Genomic DNA, 16872 nt, shown 5'->3' with positions numbered 1-16872 from the left:
GTTATGATGGTTAATATATATAGAGACAAACAGGACAGACCTCACAGCATTGAGAAGTCTAACTGATTAAAAAAAACTTTAAAGTTCATTAAGTTGGAAAGGTTGCTATATATATTTTACAGCAACTAATGCCTGCTTTTTCTGTTATTAAATTATTGCCCTGGAAAATTATTTGCCCTTGTGATCTTTTTGTTACTGAGAGAAATAAAAGTCTGGCAACTTGATGTTAAAATTTGCATTTGTTGAAACTAACTCATTTTGACTTAAATGTGAACTCATAATATAGTGACTGACACTCAGTGTTCAACATAACATCTACATGAACAGTAGTATCAGAGGTGAAAGAACCTATTTGCGCCTTTGCCTTTTCACCCAGAACCTCAGAAACTCAGTTTCCTCAGCTGTTATAAAGTTGGTTTATTTCACAGGTTGAACAAAAGATTTGCAGCATCCAACAGGTGGTGACAGGGAGAGAGACAGAGGAGGAGTTTCAAAGACCTCTGCTTTTGGTAACCTTTGAGCCTGGTAAAGTAGTGATGTAACTCAGTGTCAGGATTTTGAAGCACATTGCTGCTGTATTAAGACTTTCATGGTTAGCCTGACAACAACATTGACCAGTACAGAGACAAAGACAACTGGTACACGGTAAGGCACTTAACATCTCACTATTGTTACCATTTCCAACCTGAAGGCTACTGATTTTTATTTATTTGTTTATTCATTTTAAATGTTATATTTAATAATTCATGTTCATGTGAAGATCTTTATTAATAACTTACAGGAACTGCTGAAAAAATGAGGAACTTGTCATCCTCCACAGAAAAACAGAATGTGAAAGTAGTTTCTTTCGTAAGTGAGATGCTGACTGCATATTTTACTTTTCTTCTGTCACAACATTTGTTCTGTTATGAGATATTTTATGACTCATTTTCTATTGTCTCACAGTTCCTTTTATTTTATGATATTTATCGCTTTGTTTTTCCATATCTGTCTCATTGTGCAGAAACAAAGAAGAGACAGTGCTGTGGAGACACCAGTATCATCTTCAGTCATGAGTGCCTTTCCTGAAGGTCCTCCAGTTCTAGATTACAGGGAACCAGAACCTCCTCCTAAGAAGCACAAGTACCAGCAAAGCTTGAAAACCCTCCTTCCACTACGTTTTGGATCACAGTAAGACAGATTTCTCAGCATATTATAAGCATATATTTTTGATTTCAGTAATGAAAGTGATCTGTCCATTTCATCAAGAGATCTGAGAAAAACGTCTGTCATTCACGTGACATTTCTGAATCTCCAAATGTCTGATCAATTCATAATGTAATGTGAAACGTACATTTTCTAACTCTGCACAGCTCACACCCAGTTGATGATGCTGGTTTCTTCTCCTTCACATCATTTGCATGGATGACACCCATGATGTGGAGGCTCTTTAGGAATCGGTTAAATGAGGACTTTCCCTCTCTCTCACATCATGATGGAGCCCACATCAATGGAGAGAGGTATTCTTCATAATCTTTTCATTTAAATCTTAGCTTAGTTCAAGAAGTCTCAGCAGAATGAGTTGCTGCAGTGTAGCACTTGGCAAACAAAAAAACAATGGTCACACGTTAACTCGTTGTCTGAGGTCTAAGAATGTTTTTCTGAATCCAGGATGAGTCTTGGAGAATGCACAGTATTTGTGGGCAAAACAACTATCTTCAAAAAATTAAAACAGGTTGTGATTTCTGTTGTGTTCAGGTTCCAGAGACTGTGGGACGATGAAGTTGCCCGTGTGGGCTTAGAGAAGGCATCTCTTCCTGCTGTGGTCATTCGTTTTCAGAAGACAAGATTAATAGTGTCATTCTTGGCTTCAGTCCTCTTTACTTTTGCTGTATTTATTGGGCCGGTATGTAAAATGACTTAGCAGTACAAAATAAGAAAAATATTAAACATGATATTATAAAGGCATGTTATTTCCTTAGTTAAATCATTTATATTGTCAATGTACAAAAAACTAATTTATGTAAAATATTCTTCTAGTCAATTCTAGTGTATGAAATCCTGAACTACGTCGAACATCCTGAGACATCCACACTGTTGCATGGCGTTGGTGTGTGCGTGGCTCTGTTCACAACTGAATTCAGCAAGGCATTTTTTGCATCGCTCATGTGGGCTCTGAATTTGCGTACCGCTGTGAGAGTGAAGGGAGCCTTCAACATGCTTGCTTTCAAGAAAATCATCTCTCTCAGGAATCTTACCAGCATCAGTGTAGGAGAGGTAAACTATTGATTGTTGATTCGACAGTGAATACTGCCACTTTACTGTCTGTAGAATCTATTTATTGGTTCTTGATAAGGAATTTGTATTTATTTACTCTAGTACTCCAACCACTTTTTAATTACTTAAAGTATATATAATACAAATAGTGTTTGTCATAATAAACTGTTGTGTGCATTATTTCTATCTTTTGTTTCTCTATGGTGTAGACTATAAACGTGTTGACGAGTGATGGTTATCGGATGTTTGAGGCGGTCCTGTTTGGAACGTTTCTGCTGTGTGTTCCTTTACTGCTTATCATATGTATCATATATGCCTGCTTTATTCTGGGATACACGGCACTAATTGGAATTTTGGTCTACCTGGTGTTCCTACCTATACAGGTGTGATGGTCTTTTCTGTTTTGTGTAACACATTTTCGAGATCCACATTTAATATTTACCCGTCTCAGTAATATTTTGTATTTTCCCTGTCTGTTTGTATGTGCGCGCTATAGTTCTCAATTGCCAGGCTGATTGGTTTGTTCAGAAGGCGGGCTATATCTGTGACAGACAGACGTGTTCGCACAATGAATGAGGTTCTGACCTGCATCAAGCTCATTAAGATGTATGCGTGGGAGGAGTCTTTTGAGAAAACTATCACAGGTTGCCTATCCATCCATCCATCCTATTGTATTTTACTAATGACTCTGTGAAATGCTGTGTTTTCTCTCCTTTTTCTCACCCATTCTTTCCTTATTTTTTTTCCGGATGTAGATATTAGGAAAAATGAGAAGTTGCTATTACAAAAGGCTGGTTATGTTCAGAGTTTAAACTCTTCCTTAACAACGATAGTGCCCACACTGGCAACCATCCTCACCTTCATTGTCCACACTGCACTGAAACTGCCTCTTCAACCTTCTACTGTAAGTGCAAAAAAAGGCTTATAATTTGCTAAATGGATAAGTTTACACTACTGTTCAAAAGTTGGGGATCAAAAAGAAATGAATACTTTTATTACGTATTTTCTTTTTCAAATAAATGCTCTTCTTTGGAACTTTCTATTCATCAATGGATCCTAAAAAAATGTGCATCACAGTTTCTACAAAAATATTAAGCAGTATAACTGTTTTCAACACTGATGATAAAAATAAATGTTTCTTGAGCACCAAATCAGCACATTAGAATGATATCTGAACCTGCTTTGCCATCACAGCAATAAATTACATTTTAAAATATATTAAAATAAAAAACAGCTATTTTAAATTGTAACGATATTTCACAATATTATTGTTTTACTGTTTTTTTTAAATCAAATAAATGCAGCCCTTGTTAGCACAAGTGACTTCTTTCAAAACCATTAAAAATCTTACTAACCCAAAACATTTGAATGGTAGTGTAAATGTGCAAAACCTCATTACTTATACATTGATTGATCGATTTATTGTTTTTATTTTGTATTTGACTAATTCTGTTCAAAGCACTGTTGTGTCTTAACTGGCTTATCTGTAATTCCCTAAATCACGTTTACTGGCAAATGACTCTGATGTACTTGAAACTTTGCTAAAGTTAGAGATGAGTTTTCTCTAACCATCTGATTATTTCCTCACAGGCGTACACTATCATCGCTGTATTTAACTGCATGAGGATGTCTATGGGCTTGTTGCCATTCTCTGTTAAAGCCATTGCTGAGGCTAAAGTGGCTCTTGCTAGACTCAAGGTTGGACTGATTCATGGGTTTCTCTCAATCAAAATCAAAGATAATTTTCTCTCATTTATACCTTATTGTCAAAAAGAGTTCCTCCTTTTCCCTATGAATTTGTACCTTTGGCCCCATGATCTGCTCTAATTTGTTTGGTTAAGGACATATTGAGATAGATGTAAATATTGTTCATAACATAACATATGTGTAACTAAAAGATAAGTGTGTGGAAAATATATTTCCACATGCTGTATTTTACACATGCTGTAACTTGATACTCTAAAATGCGTCAGTCACGTCTTTTACATTGAATTCCTGATTTTCCTCTGCAGTATGATGCAAATAACAGAATATTTAATGATTGCATCTCTACAGAAACTTATGTTGGTACAGAACCCCAAAGGTTATCTTACCCAGGATAAAAATATGGATTTGGCGCTGGTCATGGAAAAGGCCTCATTCTCTTGGAGCCTGCCAGATGACATGAACGCCACTGAAAAACCACAAGATCCCTCTCAAAGCGCCACACACCAGTCAGACTCCCGACCTTCAATCAGAAGCATCAGCTTCACCCTTTCAAAGGTGTGATATGAATATATTATAATGTGAGGCACTATGACATTCCAGTAGTCGATAGACAGGATGTGTTCTGAGTCTGACACTACAAGAGACTAATGAATCTCTCTTTTCAATTATAGGGAAGTCTGCTTGGGGTGTGTGGCAATGTTGGAAGTGGAAAAACCTCTCTGATATCAAGCATTCTTGAGCAGGTGTGGCACCACCTGTCTTTTCTACGTCCAAGACAGATGATGTGATGAGGTGTGACTGACAGTATAATCATTTATTCCTGCAGATGCATCTCGTGAGTGGGTCTGTATCAGCTAATGGAACATTTGCATATGTTTCCCAGCAAGCCTGGATATTCCACGGGACTGTAAGGGACAATATCCTCATGGGAGAACCATTTGACCAAACCAGGTAAAACTAGAGAACACCAAAAACAAAACTGGTCAAAGAATGTGCATCAACAGTTGAAAAGTGTCAGGAGAGTTCACTTCTGCACAGCAAAATGATTACCAAAATGTATAATCAAAAACAGGCAGTGCGGTTGCCAGAGTTTTACTTATAAACCCACATTTGAAGTTACAGTATGACATTTTACTGGAGGCCAAATGCCAACACAAAGTCTATCATATTATCATCTTTATTGGCCAAAAGAGGAGAGCTTAATGGAGAACAGTGGATGATTTAGAGTAATAAACAGCACTAAACTGAACGAAGAAGAAAACGTACAGTCATGTCCTAAAGCGATGCAGTTACACATGACCTTTTTTTTTTAGCTACAATAGATCTTGATAAATCTTCTACAGCCTGACCTATGTAAAAAGGTAAAAGGAAAACTTTCATGAAGATGAAATTTAAAAATATAAAATAATAAAATCTCATAAATGTAACACAAATTTAGCTGATGAATAAATGTATCTCACAGTTAATGTGGTCACATTAAAAAAAAACTCCATGGTCTATTTTAGTCAACAGTTTAGTGATGTGTGAGCTGTGCTTCATACAGAAGTCAAGCTTTTTGTTGGTCGATGTGGCGAAATGTGAAATGACCTGCAAAAAATGTGTCAAACAACTGTATGTGACCGATCCTTTAGCCTCTCTGATAGATGTAAATATGATCTAAATATTAAGCAGATCAATATCATATTAGAGTGTAAAAGAGTAGTTTTGTATGAAACTTGACATTATTTCCCCATAGTAAGTGTGAATTTAGTGAGCAAGGACTCAGAACAAAACAATTTAGACACCACTAACCCATTCGTCTTGAAATAGCAAGTTTTAATTGACCTCAGTGTCAGTCCTACCATGCTCCTAGGAAGCTGCCCCTCACCTTTCAAACACATGTAATCTACCAGATCCTGTTTTATAGCCATGAAGACAGTAAACCGCTTTATGGTGTGGATTTTTATAGCTTGTAATGGCTTTTATTGGAAGGGGTAAATTTCTGGCTCTGGTCACAGTCTCAGTTGCTTTATAATCTGTCAAATTGTTGTTGAACATTGATCCTTTGTACTGAGATGAACTGCTGCATCCTAAAAAAAAAAGCAGTTATGTGCTTGCTGTGTTTTAGATATGACAGTGTTATTCTTGCCTGCTGTCTGAAACCTGATCTGACAATACTTCCATATGGAGACCAGACAGAGGTCTGTTTCCACATGTTCACCAACACTCTGATTAGATACTAATATATATATTTTTTTTTAATTAAACAATTAAATGTTTATAATACTAAGGAAGACAGTTGAAAGGAATACATATAACGTATGAGGATAATAATATTGCTTATGTGTGTGTGTGTGTTTGTGTTAAGATTGGGGAGCGAGGTATTAATCTTTCAGGTGGTCAGAAGCAGAGAGTCAGTTTGGCCAGGGCAGTGTATTCTAACAGAGACATTTTCCTTTTGGATGATCCTCTGTCTGCTGTCGATGCACACGTTGGGAAGCACATTTTTGAGGAATGCATCAAGAAAGAGCTGAAGGGCAAATCAGTCATTCTGGTCACTCATCAGCTGCAGGTAATTCACTCTAACAACATAATCCATAATGTCAATTATGTTGATTTTCTTTGCAGGCTACTTTTCTGTTTGAGTTAGTGGAATAAATATTTGCTCATACCAGATAACATCTATAGATATGTGTTTCCCAGTAGCTTCTGAAAAACAAAAAATATCAGGTAATTTTAAATGATACTAACAATAACAAAGTTCAGATAATCTACCCAGTCAGCGAGAGGAGGCCGATATAAAAATAGCCGACTCACCTCAGTCCCATGACAGTTTTCCAGCATCCCTCTTCCACTCCAACTCCTCACTCTTATCTGTTCCTATCCCAGCCAGGGAGACAGGGTGTATACTCTGGGTTCGGTCCACATTCAGAGCTCGGAAATGGTGTTTGTAAAAAGTCATGGACATCAATAAAAAAAGTAATGCAAAAGTCAGGCCAGCTTAGTTCTAGTTCTGATTTCAAAGTTGTTTCAAACCTGTATGAATTTCTTTCTTCTGCTGAACACAAAATACTATGGAAGTCAATGGGGTACATCAACTGTTTTGTTTCCGACATTCTTTAAAATATCTTCCTTTGTGTTCAGTAAAAGAAAAAAAAAACTCTTGAAACAACTTGAGGGTGAGTAAATGATGACATAATTTTCATTTTTAAGTGAACCGATCCTTTAAGATAAATAGCTTAACTCTGATTTATAAGATTTATAAGCTTTTTGTCAACAGATGTTTCTCTCCAATATTAAGGGATCACAGTTGTACGTGAAGTTAATATATAACAGTGTCTTGGAGGAAGATTTAAAACTTGCATGTAAATGTACATAAACCTAATGTTGACAGTTTCATGAAGTATCAGTAATGATTAATTTGTATTTTTGTAACGCATTTAATGAATAACCTCCTCAGGTTGGGAAAAGGGTAATCTAAGCCTGACTCACTATTATGTAATGGCAGGAACATATAATGTACATCACGTGCATTTACAAAATTCTGCATCAGAGAAACCACACACAAACCTTGTCACACAGCACGTCTGTGTCAGTCAGTGTGACTCAGCAGAACAGTTGTCTTTTAATGCGTAACTTTACATAATGATCTTAAAATTGTAGCTTTTCGTCAATGATTCTGTTTTTTTTGTGTGCTCAGCTCAACTGATGTCCTCATTTGCTCCGCTCTGTTGTGTTTGCAGTATTTGGAGTTTTGTGATGAGGTGTTGTTGTTGGATAATGGGGAGATAAAGGAGGCAGGCACTCACAGTGATTTGATGAAAGCTAAAGGCCGCTACACTCATCTTATTAACAACGTCCAGATGGAACAGAGCAACGTAACCAATCTCAATTACTTTACACATGAAATTATTTACTCTGTTGACATGTATTGGCTTCCAATACTAAACTAAATGAAACAAACATTTCCGCTTAATTTTCACTTTTGGATCATATAGGAAAATATAGAAGCTGATTCCAAAACACATACTGAACCCAATGACTCTAAACAGACCAATGCAGATGAGCCCAAAGTCAACGGCATAGATAACCCAGGTTAGTGGATGAATATGTTATCTCATTGTGCATTTTTGCACCAAGACTCTAGAATCTTAGAATCTACTTTTCTTTCATTTTGGATCTCTTAAGGAAAATAAATTAATACAAAATTCTTAATAAAAAATTATTCGCTATGCAGTATGTAATTTATTTATAAATTTATTTATATTTATTTATTTTAATATAATTAAATATAAGCTGAACATAATTAATAATAATTGAATTATAAAAGAAAGGTTTATCAAAGCAAAGCATGATGGCTTCCATAGAAGTTCTATAAACGCCTTTACGTTTAGCATGAACATTTTAAGTACATCATTAAGGATTTTTGTGTTATACATGTGAGCCAAATTTGTTTTCACATAACGTGATAGCCTTTGGAGGAATTACAGTTTAAATGTGCAATCCCTACATCTTCTAAATATTATTAAATGTAATGATCATGCATTCATAAGCAATTTATCCTCTTAATTGTGCACTTTTGGTGAGACAAACATCTGCTAACAGACATCTCTCTTTCTTTTATCTTTCTAGCTTTTGAAATGTCTGATGAGAAACATGCAACAAATGAATTACCCAAAGACTCCACAGAAACAAAAGGTAGATGTATAAACATCTTCACAGTATATTATTATTATTATGAATAAGTCCATTATGTTCACACAGTATATTCAGTGTAATCTGATTTATAGAATGGTGTGTATGTGTGATTCAGGGAAAAAGGATCAGTTGGTAACACAGGAAGTGTCCCTTGAAGGTTCAGTTACGCGGAGGACTTACCACCAATACTGCAAAGCTGCTGGAGGTTTTTGTTCTTTGTTGTAAACTTTTTTCTTCTCTCTCCATCTCGGTCTCTCTGTCTGTACATTATAAATGCTGTAACATTTATATCTCTGTAGGGTATATACTACTGGCAGTTGTTTTACTTGTCTTCACTCTTCTTGTGGGATCGACTGCTTTCAGCAATTGGTGGCTCAGTCACTGGTTAGAACAGGGATCAGGGGTAAACACATACATACATACACACACACACACACACACACACACACACACACACACACACACACACACACACACACACACACACACACACACACAGACACAGACACAGACACAGACACAGACACTCATCTGACTCATCAAGACCTTACCATCACTTTTCAAACTGTTTTCTCTCTGTGTGTTCTTGTAGAACAGTTCCAGTTCTAATCTAACAGAAGACAGCGGTGATATCTCAAAGAATCCAGACCTGCCATTCTACCAAATGATTTATGGCATTATTATTGTTGCCATGGTACTGCTGAGTATTGTCAAAGGCTACACCTTCACTAAAGTCACTCTGCGTGCCTCTTCCAAACTCCATGACACAATGTTCAAACGGGTAAGATTAGCAGACTTACACTTCTTGAATTTTTGGTTTTAGATCATATTATTCACAACCCTTTTGACTCGAAGGCCCCTGCAATGTCTAAAATAAGAACAAAAATCAATCTAATAGACATCAGTATCAGTACTGATCAGTAATCATTCATAGTACATAGTAAAAAGATGCCAATAAAACAAATATTTAAAATAAACCATCTTTATGTTTTTTCTACATTATTTTGGAGATTCAATGTGAAAGTATTACAATATCAAAATATGTTAAAAACTGTAATGTTAGGTACGATAAATCTCGATTAATTACAGAAAAATGTGATTAAATGATCTTTTTTTAATCATTTGACGTATCGACATACATACATATACATGTAATTATGACAAAGCTGCTTGTTTTTTTAACAGAAACTAGGACTGAGTGTATTATTATTATTATTATTATTATTATTATTAATATATTAGTGATATATTAGATTAACCATGATTCATTTTGTGATTCCAGAAGTTTCAAAAACTGAACTGTTCTTTAATAAAAACAATAGTTATCTTAATTTTATGGTTTTTTATTTTTTTTGTTGAATTTTAATTTAGATTAGAGATAGATTGTTTTACTATATTAATAATAATTTATTAATTGAAATACTTTTTAGTCATCCTGCAGCCTCTTGGTTGATCTAAACCCTCCCCATAGCACACAAACTCCTTTTTTTAATGTAAGTGAACAAGTTTAATAGGACAAAGTTTGTTTAGTAATGTTTAGGAATGTAAGCATTGTGCTACTATTTGTTCAGTAAAATGAAAACTATTTGAGAATAATTTTGAATTACCATTTGACTATATTTTTCATCAGATCCTTGCCAGCCCAATGAGTTTTTTTGACACAACTCCAACTGGCCGTCTGGTGAACCGCTTCAGTAAAGACCAAGATGAGGTTGATGCAGTTTTGCCGTTCAACATGGAGAACTTTTTGCAGTTCTGTCTGATCGTTACTTTCACCATTCTCATCATCTGCATAGTATTCCCATACCTCCTGATCGCCGTGGTAGTTCTCGCAGTCATCTTTGCCACAATCCTATAGTAAGACACAAACATTGCACCTTAATATCATAAGATGTGTTTTTATTCAGAAGTAGAATATAAAGATTACAATCACAGATTCATGTTTTAATGCCATGAAATGTGCAAACCATCCGTTTTCTTTTGCCATAGTGTTTTCCAAAGGAGCATTCGTCAGATGAAGAGGATGGAGAATGTGAGTCGTTCTCCCTGGATCTCTCTCACCACCTCTACCATACAGGGACTCAGCACCATCCATGCCTATGACAAAAGAAAGCAGTACATTGAACGGTAAGATATTACTGACAATATATTTGGATCTATGACAATATAATTTTATATTCTAAGACATACAGTGCAGGGCAACATGCTGTGTTACTTGAAATGAGTGACCCTCATGAATCATACCCCAGTAACTATCCAGCATACCTAAGCTATGACACACAAGCAAAAGTGTCAATATTTAGACCAACAATACAATTACGAGTCTATGCAACGGTCTAATAAAAAGTTAATATTGAAACTGAAATTGAATTGCAACAAAATAAAACACAATTCTTTGTTGTCCTCCACCAATGAAGCCAAAACAGAATTAACTGTTGTGAAGGATTTTGTTCCAAAGAATCAGTTGAATCACTACTGGTGTAATGTTGTAACCTGCAAAAAGAGTGCCAGTGCTATTTGACCATATACTGCCAGTCAAAGATCAGAACTAACTGTTGGATCGTTTTAAATTAAATTGAGGTCATACGAACTGTGGCTTTTAAAGAGAACTCAGTACTAAAAGTCAAAAACGGACTAAAGCCAACACTAATAGCTCAGAGCCTATGTTGCCCCCACAAATGTAGCAAACATCCAATGAATTCAAAGCCTCATATTGTTTGTGTTTCCAATAACAGGTTTAAGATGCTGAGTGACATCAACTCAAACCACTTCCTGCTGTTTAATTGTGGGACTCGCTGGCTGTCATTTTGGTTAGACTTCCTGTCTGCTACTGTTACTCTAATGGTGGCACTGTTCGTAGTGCTCAGCCCCAATGAGGCCATAAACCCTTCTCTAAAGGGCCTGACCTTATCTTACACGATACAGGTAACTCTCACAGCTAGACTAAAACAGTAGGTTAACAACTGAAAGATATCTGAGCACTTTGCGTTTATGCCATTTCAGTTGACTGGAATCCTTCAGTTTGTGGTGAGATTGTCCACTGAGGTGGAGGCGAAGTTCACCAGTGTAGAGAGACTGCTGGAGTATATTACGGTAAGAGACAAACATTAGGTTAACCTTCGGGTTATCATGCATTCATATTCAGTTTAGCCAGTTCAGACAATCATGAATATAGCAGATTGAATATATATCACTGCTTAAATGTGTGCTGCAGAGTTGTGTATCAGAGGGTCCACGAAGTGTCAAGGGTGCTCACATCCCCGCCGGCTGGCCACAGGAGGGCGCCATTACCTTTAAAAACTACAGTATGAGATACAGGGACAACATGCCTGTAGTCCTCAGTAATCTCCACATAAATATTAAACCTGGGGAAAAACTTGGCATTGTGGGACGCACTGGTTCTGGTGAGAGAGAACATATAATGTTATATTCAAAGCTTCATTTTATGTTTTTAAATGTTAAGATTCATTTCCTCTTATTGTTATAAGTTCAGATTGACGTAGTGCATATTGGGTTCAATTAAGAAATGGAATCTATGTTAAAGTCGTCATTCTAAAGTATTCTTTAACAAATGTGGCTGCCATCATAAAAATGCATAAAGTAGCTAGTGCATTTCAGTAAAGTCATGTAATGTAAATGAGGATTTTCTGTCTCTGTTTCTCATGGTTTTGTTCTTTCTGATTCAGGGAAGTCCTCTCTGGGTGTGGCATTGTTCCGTTTGGTAGAGCCGGCTGAGGGCACTATTTTGATAGATGATGTGGACATCTGCAAGCTGGGGCTGAAAGATCTTCGCAGCCAACTCTCCATCATCCCACAGGATCCTGTACTCTTCATCGGCACTGTCAGGTGACCTCTCACCTGCTACACTTCTATTCATTACGTCATGATGATTCAATTTACTTTATTCCTATTTTATTCACAATAAGTACTTATTCTAGCAGTGGATCACCTTGTCTTATTCATTGAATTGTTTTTGTCAGAAAATTACCTGAATTTAAATAAGGCAACATTCATTGTGTGATATCGAAAAATAAAATGGCAATTATCCTCGATACTTAGAACCTTAATCTGTGTACATTTTTGTGTATTGTATTCTTGTACATGTTGTAATGTGCAGATTGAGGAATGGTGACTTTAATGTGTTTGTTTGTATGATTACTGTGTGTAGATATAACCTGGACCCGTTTAACAACTACAAAGATGAGGAGCTCTGGCTGGCATTAGAAAAGACCTACATGAAGGACACGGTAAAGACTTACTCTATACAAGGCCCGCAAGCAATTCTGGATATAGTTTTGATTATGTTTATTTTTCAAATGGTAGAACACAGCCAGAATGCTCACACTTTTCAGCTACAGGTTTCAAACTTGATTAACGTTACCTGTTTAAGTAGTCTATATTTGATCAAACTTGCATTGTGTTTATGCACTTCTACTTCTTTCACTGTATATGACAAAGTTAGCTTTTCAGGTGATCAGTGGGGTGCCATGATTTCATTGTTATTTCAACAGTCATGGTTTCTACTAGGAGCAGCTCAAACATCATTAAGTTAATCTAGCCTTTTATGTGAGGATATAATTTATTGAGAGAGCAAAAAAACAACAAAAAAAACAATATAAGAGTGTGAGCTGCAGTAAAGTGATGAAACATAGACGTAACATCTGCTTGAATTCCTTTCACACTTTGGTCCACGGTAACATAAAAAAGAAAGGAGAAACAGCAATCGAATATAATAGTCATAGAATTTAAAAGAAACACTCAAGCATTCAGGTGTTAAGTCATCCGCACTTCTCTTTCTCTTTCCTGCAGATTGCTAAGCTGCCAGGGAAGTTACACTCTCCAGTAGTGGAGAATGGAGAGAATTTCTCAGTTGGAGAGCGGCAGCTCATGTGTATGGCCAGAGCACTGCTCCGTAATTCCAAAGTAAGAATACAAAACACACACCAGAATCCCCTCAAAAAAATTCCTTGCTCTTAACAGGGTCTGATAAAGTTGTGTTCATAGATCATTCTATTGGATGAGGCGACGGCGTCTATAGACTCCGAGACTGACAGCATGATCCAGCACACCATCAGAGATGGTTTCCAGCACTGCACAATGCTCACAATCGCCCACAGGATTAACACTGTGTTGGAGAGTGACCGCATACTCGTCATGGATCAGGGCAAGGTAATCCACTACTTTTTAATATATAAATTGACATTACATTAAACTAAATACAGTACATTACAGTCTGATAGCATTATTGAAGTACTCTATTCCCCTTATGTAGCAACGCATAAGCCATTTTCTATGATTTTGTGGGCACTTCCGATTCATTTGCCGCTATAGGTAAATAACCGGAAGAATAAAAGAATGCTGTAAATGGTCAAATTATTACGATTATAAATTAAAATAATATGATGACAAATATCAGTTTGCAATATCAAGCAGCATAACGGGCAGTTTTTGTACAGTAGCTAAAATAAATGGAAGTGGATGAGAACGGAAGCCTCGACACAATCAAGTTACAATCGCTCTTACATTAAGAGTAAGGTGAATATAAGCTCTCTTTTATGTTTTCTCCCAGGTGGTTGAGTTTGATCCGCCGCAGGACCTGATACAGAGGCCGAACTCTCTATTTGCCTCTCTTCTAGCAGCAGCTAATCAAGTGAACTCGTGAAGCACTCTGAAACATTCTCACACTGCATGTTGTTGCAGAATTTGACAGATATTTACAGGAAGACGTACATGACTCTTGCAGAATATGTGTGTGACCTTATACACCCATCTTTACATATAAGCTATCACTAAAATGAAGAATACACATAGCATGCTGCCACACTTCTTTTCAACATTACATTTATAGGTAAAAGCACGTGGATTTGCACTTTTTTTTCTTCCAGTCAATATAGGTTTTGTAATTTTTCTTTTAAAGATTCAGAGGGCTCTGCACATTTTTGTTCATGTGCGTTAAATATCTATCTTCATATTTTGTTATTTAGAGACAGTAGTTACAGATCAAGCATTGACACAATATGTATTTTTTTTTCACCGCTAGGGGTCGCTAACCTCTTATAATAACAAAGGCGTATATTGATGACGCATAAGCAGAATTATGGAACTTGCAGTCATGCCGAAGGATCTAATAATGTTTATGGATGAGTGAATACATTGATGTTTTTAACATGACTGGTATGAAGCAGGTTGCATCACATGCGAGTCCCGTGGATATAAAGGAATAAGGACATTTCATTCTACTGAACTAACTTACCCGCAAGTGCTGAATTATTACTCATATGGGTCAATTTATTAGTTGAATTAAACTTGTGAGGTAACTTAGCGCTGTTTCACTTGGTCTACACTATCACACTAAACTGCATTTGAGTGTGTTGAAAGTTATAATGTTATTCTCTGTGTTAGTTTATCTGTGTATGGGACTAGCAGTAAGCTAGATCAACACTATAGAATAACATCATATTCTAACATTTCATCATGTTGAGCTGTATAACATTGATTAGTTTTATGTACATTTGCGAGTCTCTGTCAAGTCGAAGTTTGTCGCGGATGTGGAGCTCTCGGCATCTCGAAAACGCCACGCTGATATTGATCCTCGTTTTAGTTTTCCTTTTGTCCCAAAGTCTGCTTGCCATGATCCATAATGTTTGAACGAAACAACAACAGCGTGAGCGTGCCGCTAGACGAAATGCAGTTGTCCATGTCTGTCGCCATGGTTACTATGGCAGTACCAGCGGAAACCAGGGATAACGCGGATTTCACGTCATTGACAGGGCGACAAGTGGGACAGGGCGACAGGGACGAGCCATTATTTAAGAGTCTCTGAAATTAAAGGGATAGTTCACTTTGAAATTAATTTTTGATATGTTTTAGCTTACCTCAAGGGCATCCAAGATGTAGGTGTCTTTGTTTCCGCAGTAGTTTCAATTTTGATATTTTTAGGTCAAACCGTTCTTGTCTGTCAGTCATATAATGCATGTCGATGGTCACTGGCTCAAAACACAAGCACAGAGTCCAAATTAAAACAATTCCCCACGTCCAAATGAAACAATTCCCCATCATAAGTACACATTGATGGCCTAAGACACGAAACGAGCGGTTTGTGTGAGAAAACGAACAGTATTTATATCGTTGTTATCTCTTGAAAACAGCACACGTCCAAATGATCTGACGGCGCGGGCGGGTATAGATATATACATAGATGTCGCCTTGGCTACTGCAGTTCATTGGAACGAAACCGTAGCCAAGCGACATCTAGTGTATATATCTATTCTATACCCGCCCGCTGGCGGGTATTGATGTATACACTAGATGTCGCCTTCGCTACTGCAGTTCATTGGAACGAAACCGTAGCCAAGGCGACATCTATGTATATATCTATACCCGCCCGCGCCGTCAGATCATTTGAACGTGTGCTGTTTTCAAGAGATAACAACGATATAAATACTGTTCGTTTTCTCACACAAACCGCTCGTTTCGTGTCTTAGGCCATCAATGTGTACTTATGATGGGGAATTGTTTTAATTTGGACTCTGTGCTTGTGTTTTGAGACAGTGACCATCGACATGCATTATATGACTGACAGACAAGAACGGTTTGACCTAAAAATATCAAAATTGAAACTACTGCGGAAACAAAGACACCTACATCTTGGATGCCCTTGAGGTAAGCTAAAACATATCAAAAATTAATTTCAAAGTGAACTATCCCTTTAAAAATCTTTGGGAATTTTTGGGATATTGTAAGTACACAACTGCAGGAAATATATCACACTGTGCAAGTGATTTTTGGATATTTTATTACAAAAATCTTACATATTGTAGCTTTAAATGTTCTCAGTTTTCATAGATTCATCAGATATGTATTTAAAATATTTATTTTGATTATTATGTGTGAAACAGATATCAAAGCACAATATATGCACAAATAAAGTCTCGTTTCTGTCTTTTACGCTTTGTAGCATAAGACTTATAGTACATTTAAAGGATGCTTCTAAGAACTTTCTAGGTGAGTCAGTGTGTGTTTCTCATCTTGGACGCTAGGTGTCTCTCTCCTCCTCCAGTACCAAGAGCTTATTGGGCCACGGTTGCATCAGTGGAGACACTAACTGATGAAATGTGTTGAAATTTCAGCATCAGCGTGCATCTCAGACTGATGAGGGATTGAGGGAATTATTTTAACTCAGTGAAGAGACAGCGTGAAAGACATTAATCAGATATCAGTGAATTTTAACTG

General features: G+C 36.7%; 1 protein-coding gene across 1 annotated transcript; it reads left to right on the top strand.

The window, feature by feature from the left end:
- Window positions 1-514: 514 nt before the first annotated feature.
- abcc12 (ATP-binding cassette, sub-family C (CFTR/MRP), member 12) lies at window positions 515-14960 on the top strand. The gene is made up of 31 exons (XM_084404671.1): window positions 515-645; window positions 782-849; window positions 1004-1170; window positions 1353-1499; window positions 1738-1885; window positions 2020-2256; window positions 2466-2639; window positions 2753-2900; window positions 3012-3160; window positions 3847-3954; window positions 4312-4518; window positions 4635-4706; window positions 4790-4914; window positions 6071-6143; window positions 6311-6514; window positions 7686-7820; window positions 7941-8037; window positions 8575-8640; window positions 8756-8845; window positions 8940-9043; window positions 9233-9421; window positions 10271-10497; window positions 10630-10767; window positions 11376-11565; window positions 11644-11733; window positions 11855-12044; window positions 12327-12486; window positions 12809-12887; window positions 13450-13563; window positions 13645-13809; window positions 14210-14960. Exons 2-31 carry the CDS (start codon window positions 796-798, stop codon window positions 14300-14302), a joined length of 4140 nt encoding a protein of 1379 aa, XP_084260797.1. The 5' UTR covers window positions 515-645; window positions 782-795; the 3' UTR covers window positions 14303-14960.
- Window positions 14961-16872: the final 1912 nt, after the last annotated feature.

Source organism: Rutilus rutilus (assembly GCF_951802725.1).
Source record: "Rutilus rutilus genome assembly, chromosome: 3".
NCBI lineage: Eukaryota > Metazoa > Chordata > Actinopteri > Cypriniformes > Leuciscidae > Rutilus > Rutilus rutilus.
This window is presented reverse-complemented; position numbering and strand designations above follow the sequence as displayed.

What these genes read in the sequence shown, in the direction of transcription:
- abcc12 (XM_084404671.1), top strand. Translation starts at nt 796, where the DNA reads ATGAGGAACTTGTCATCCTCCACAGAAAAACAGAATGTGAAAGTAGTT. An exon ending in GGTTAGAACAGGGATCAGGG is followed by an intron (nt 9,044 to 9,232) that starts GTAAACACATAC and finishes GTGTTCTTGTAG; the next exon opens with AACAGTTCCAGTTCTAATCT. An exon ending in CTCTTCATCGGCACTGTCAG is followed by an intron (nt 12,487 to 12,808) that starts GTGACCTCTCAC and finishes TACTGTGTGTAG; the next exon opens with ATATAACCTGGACCCGTTTA.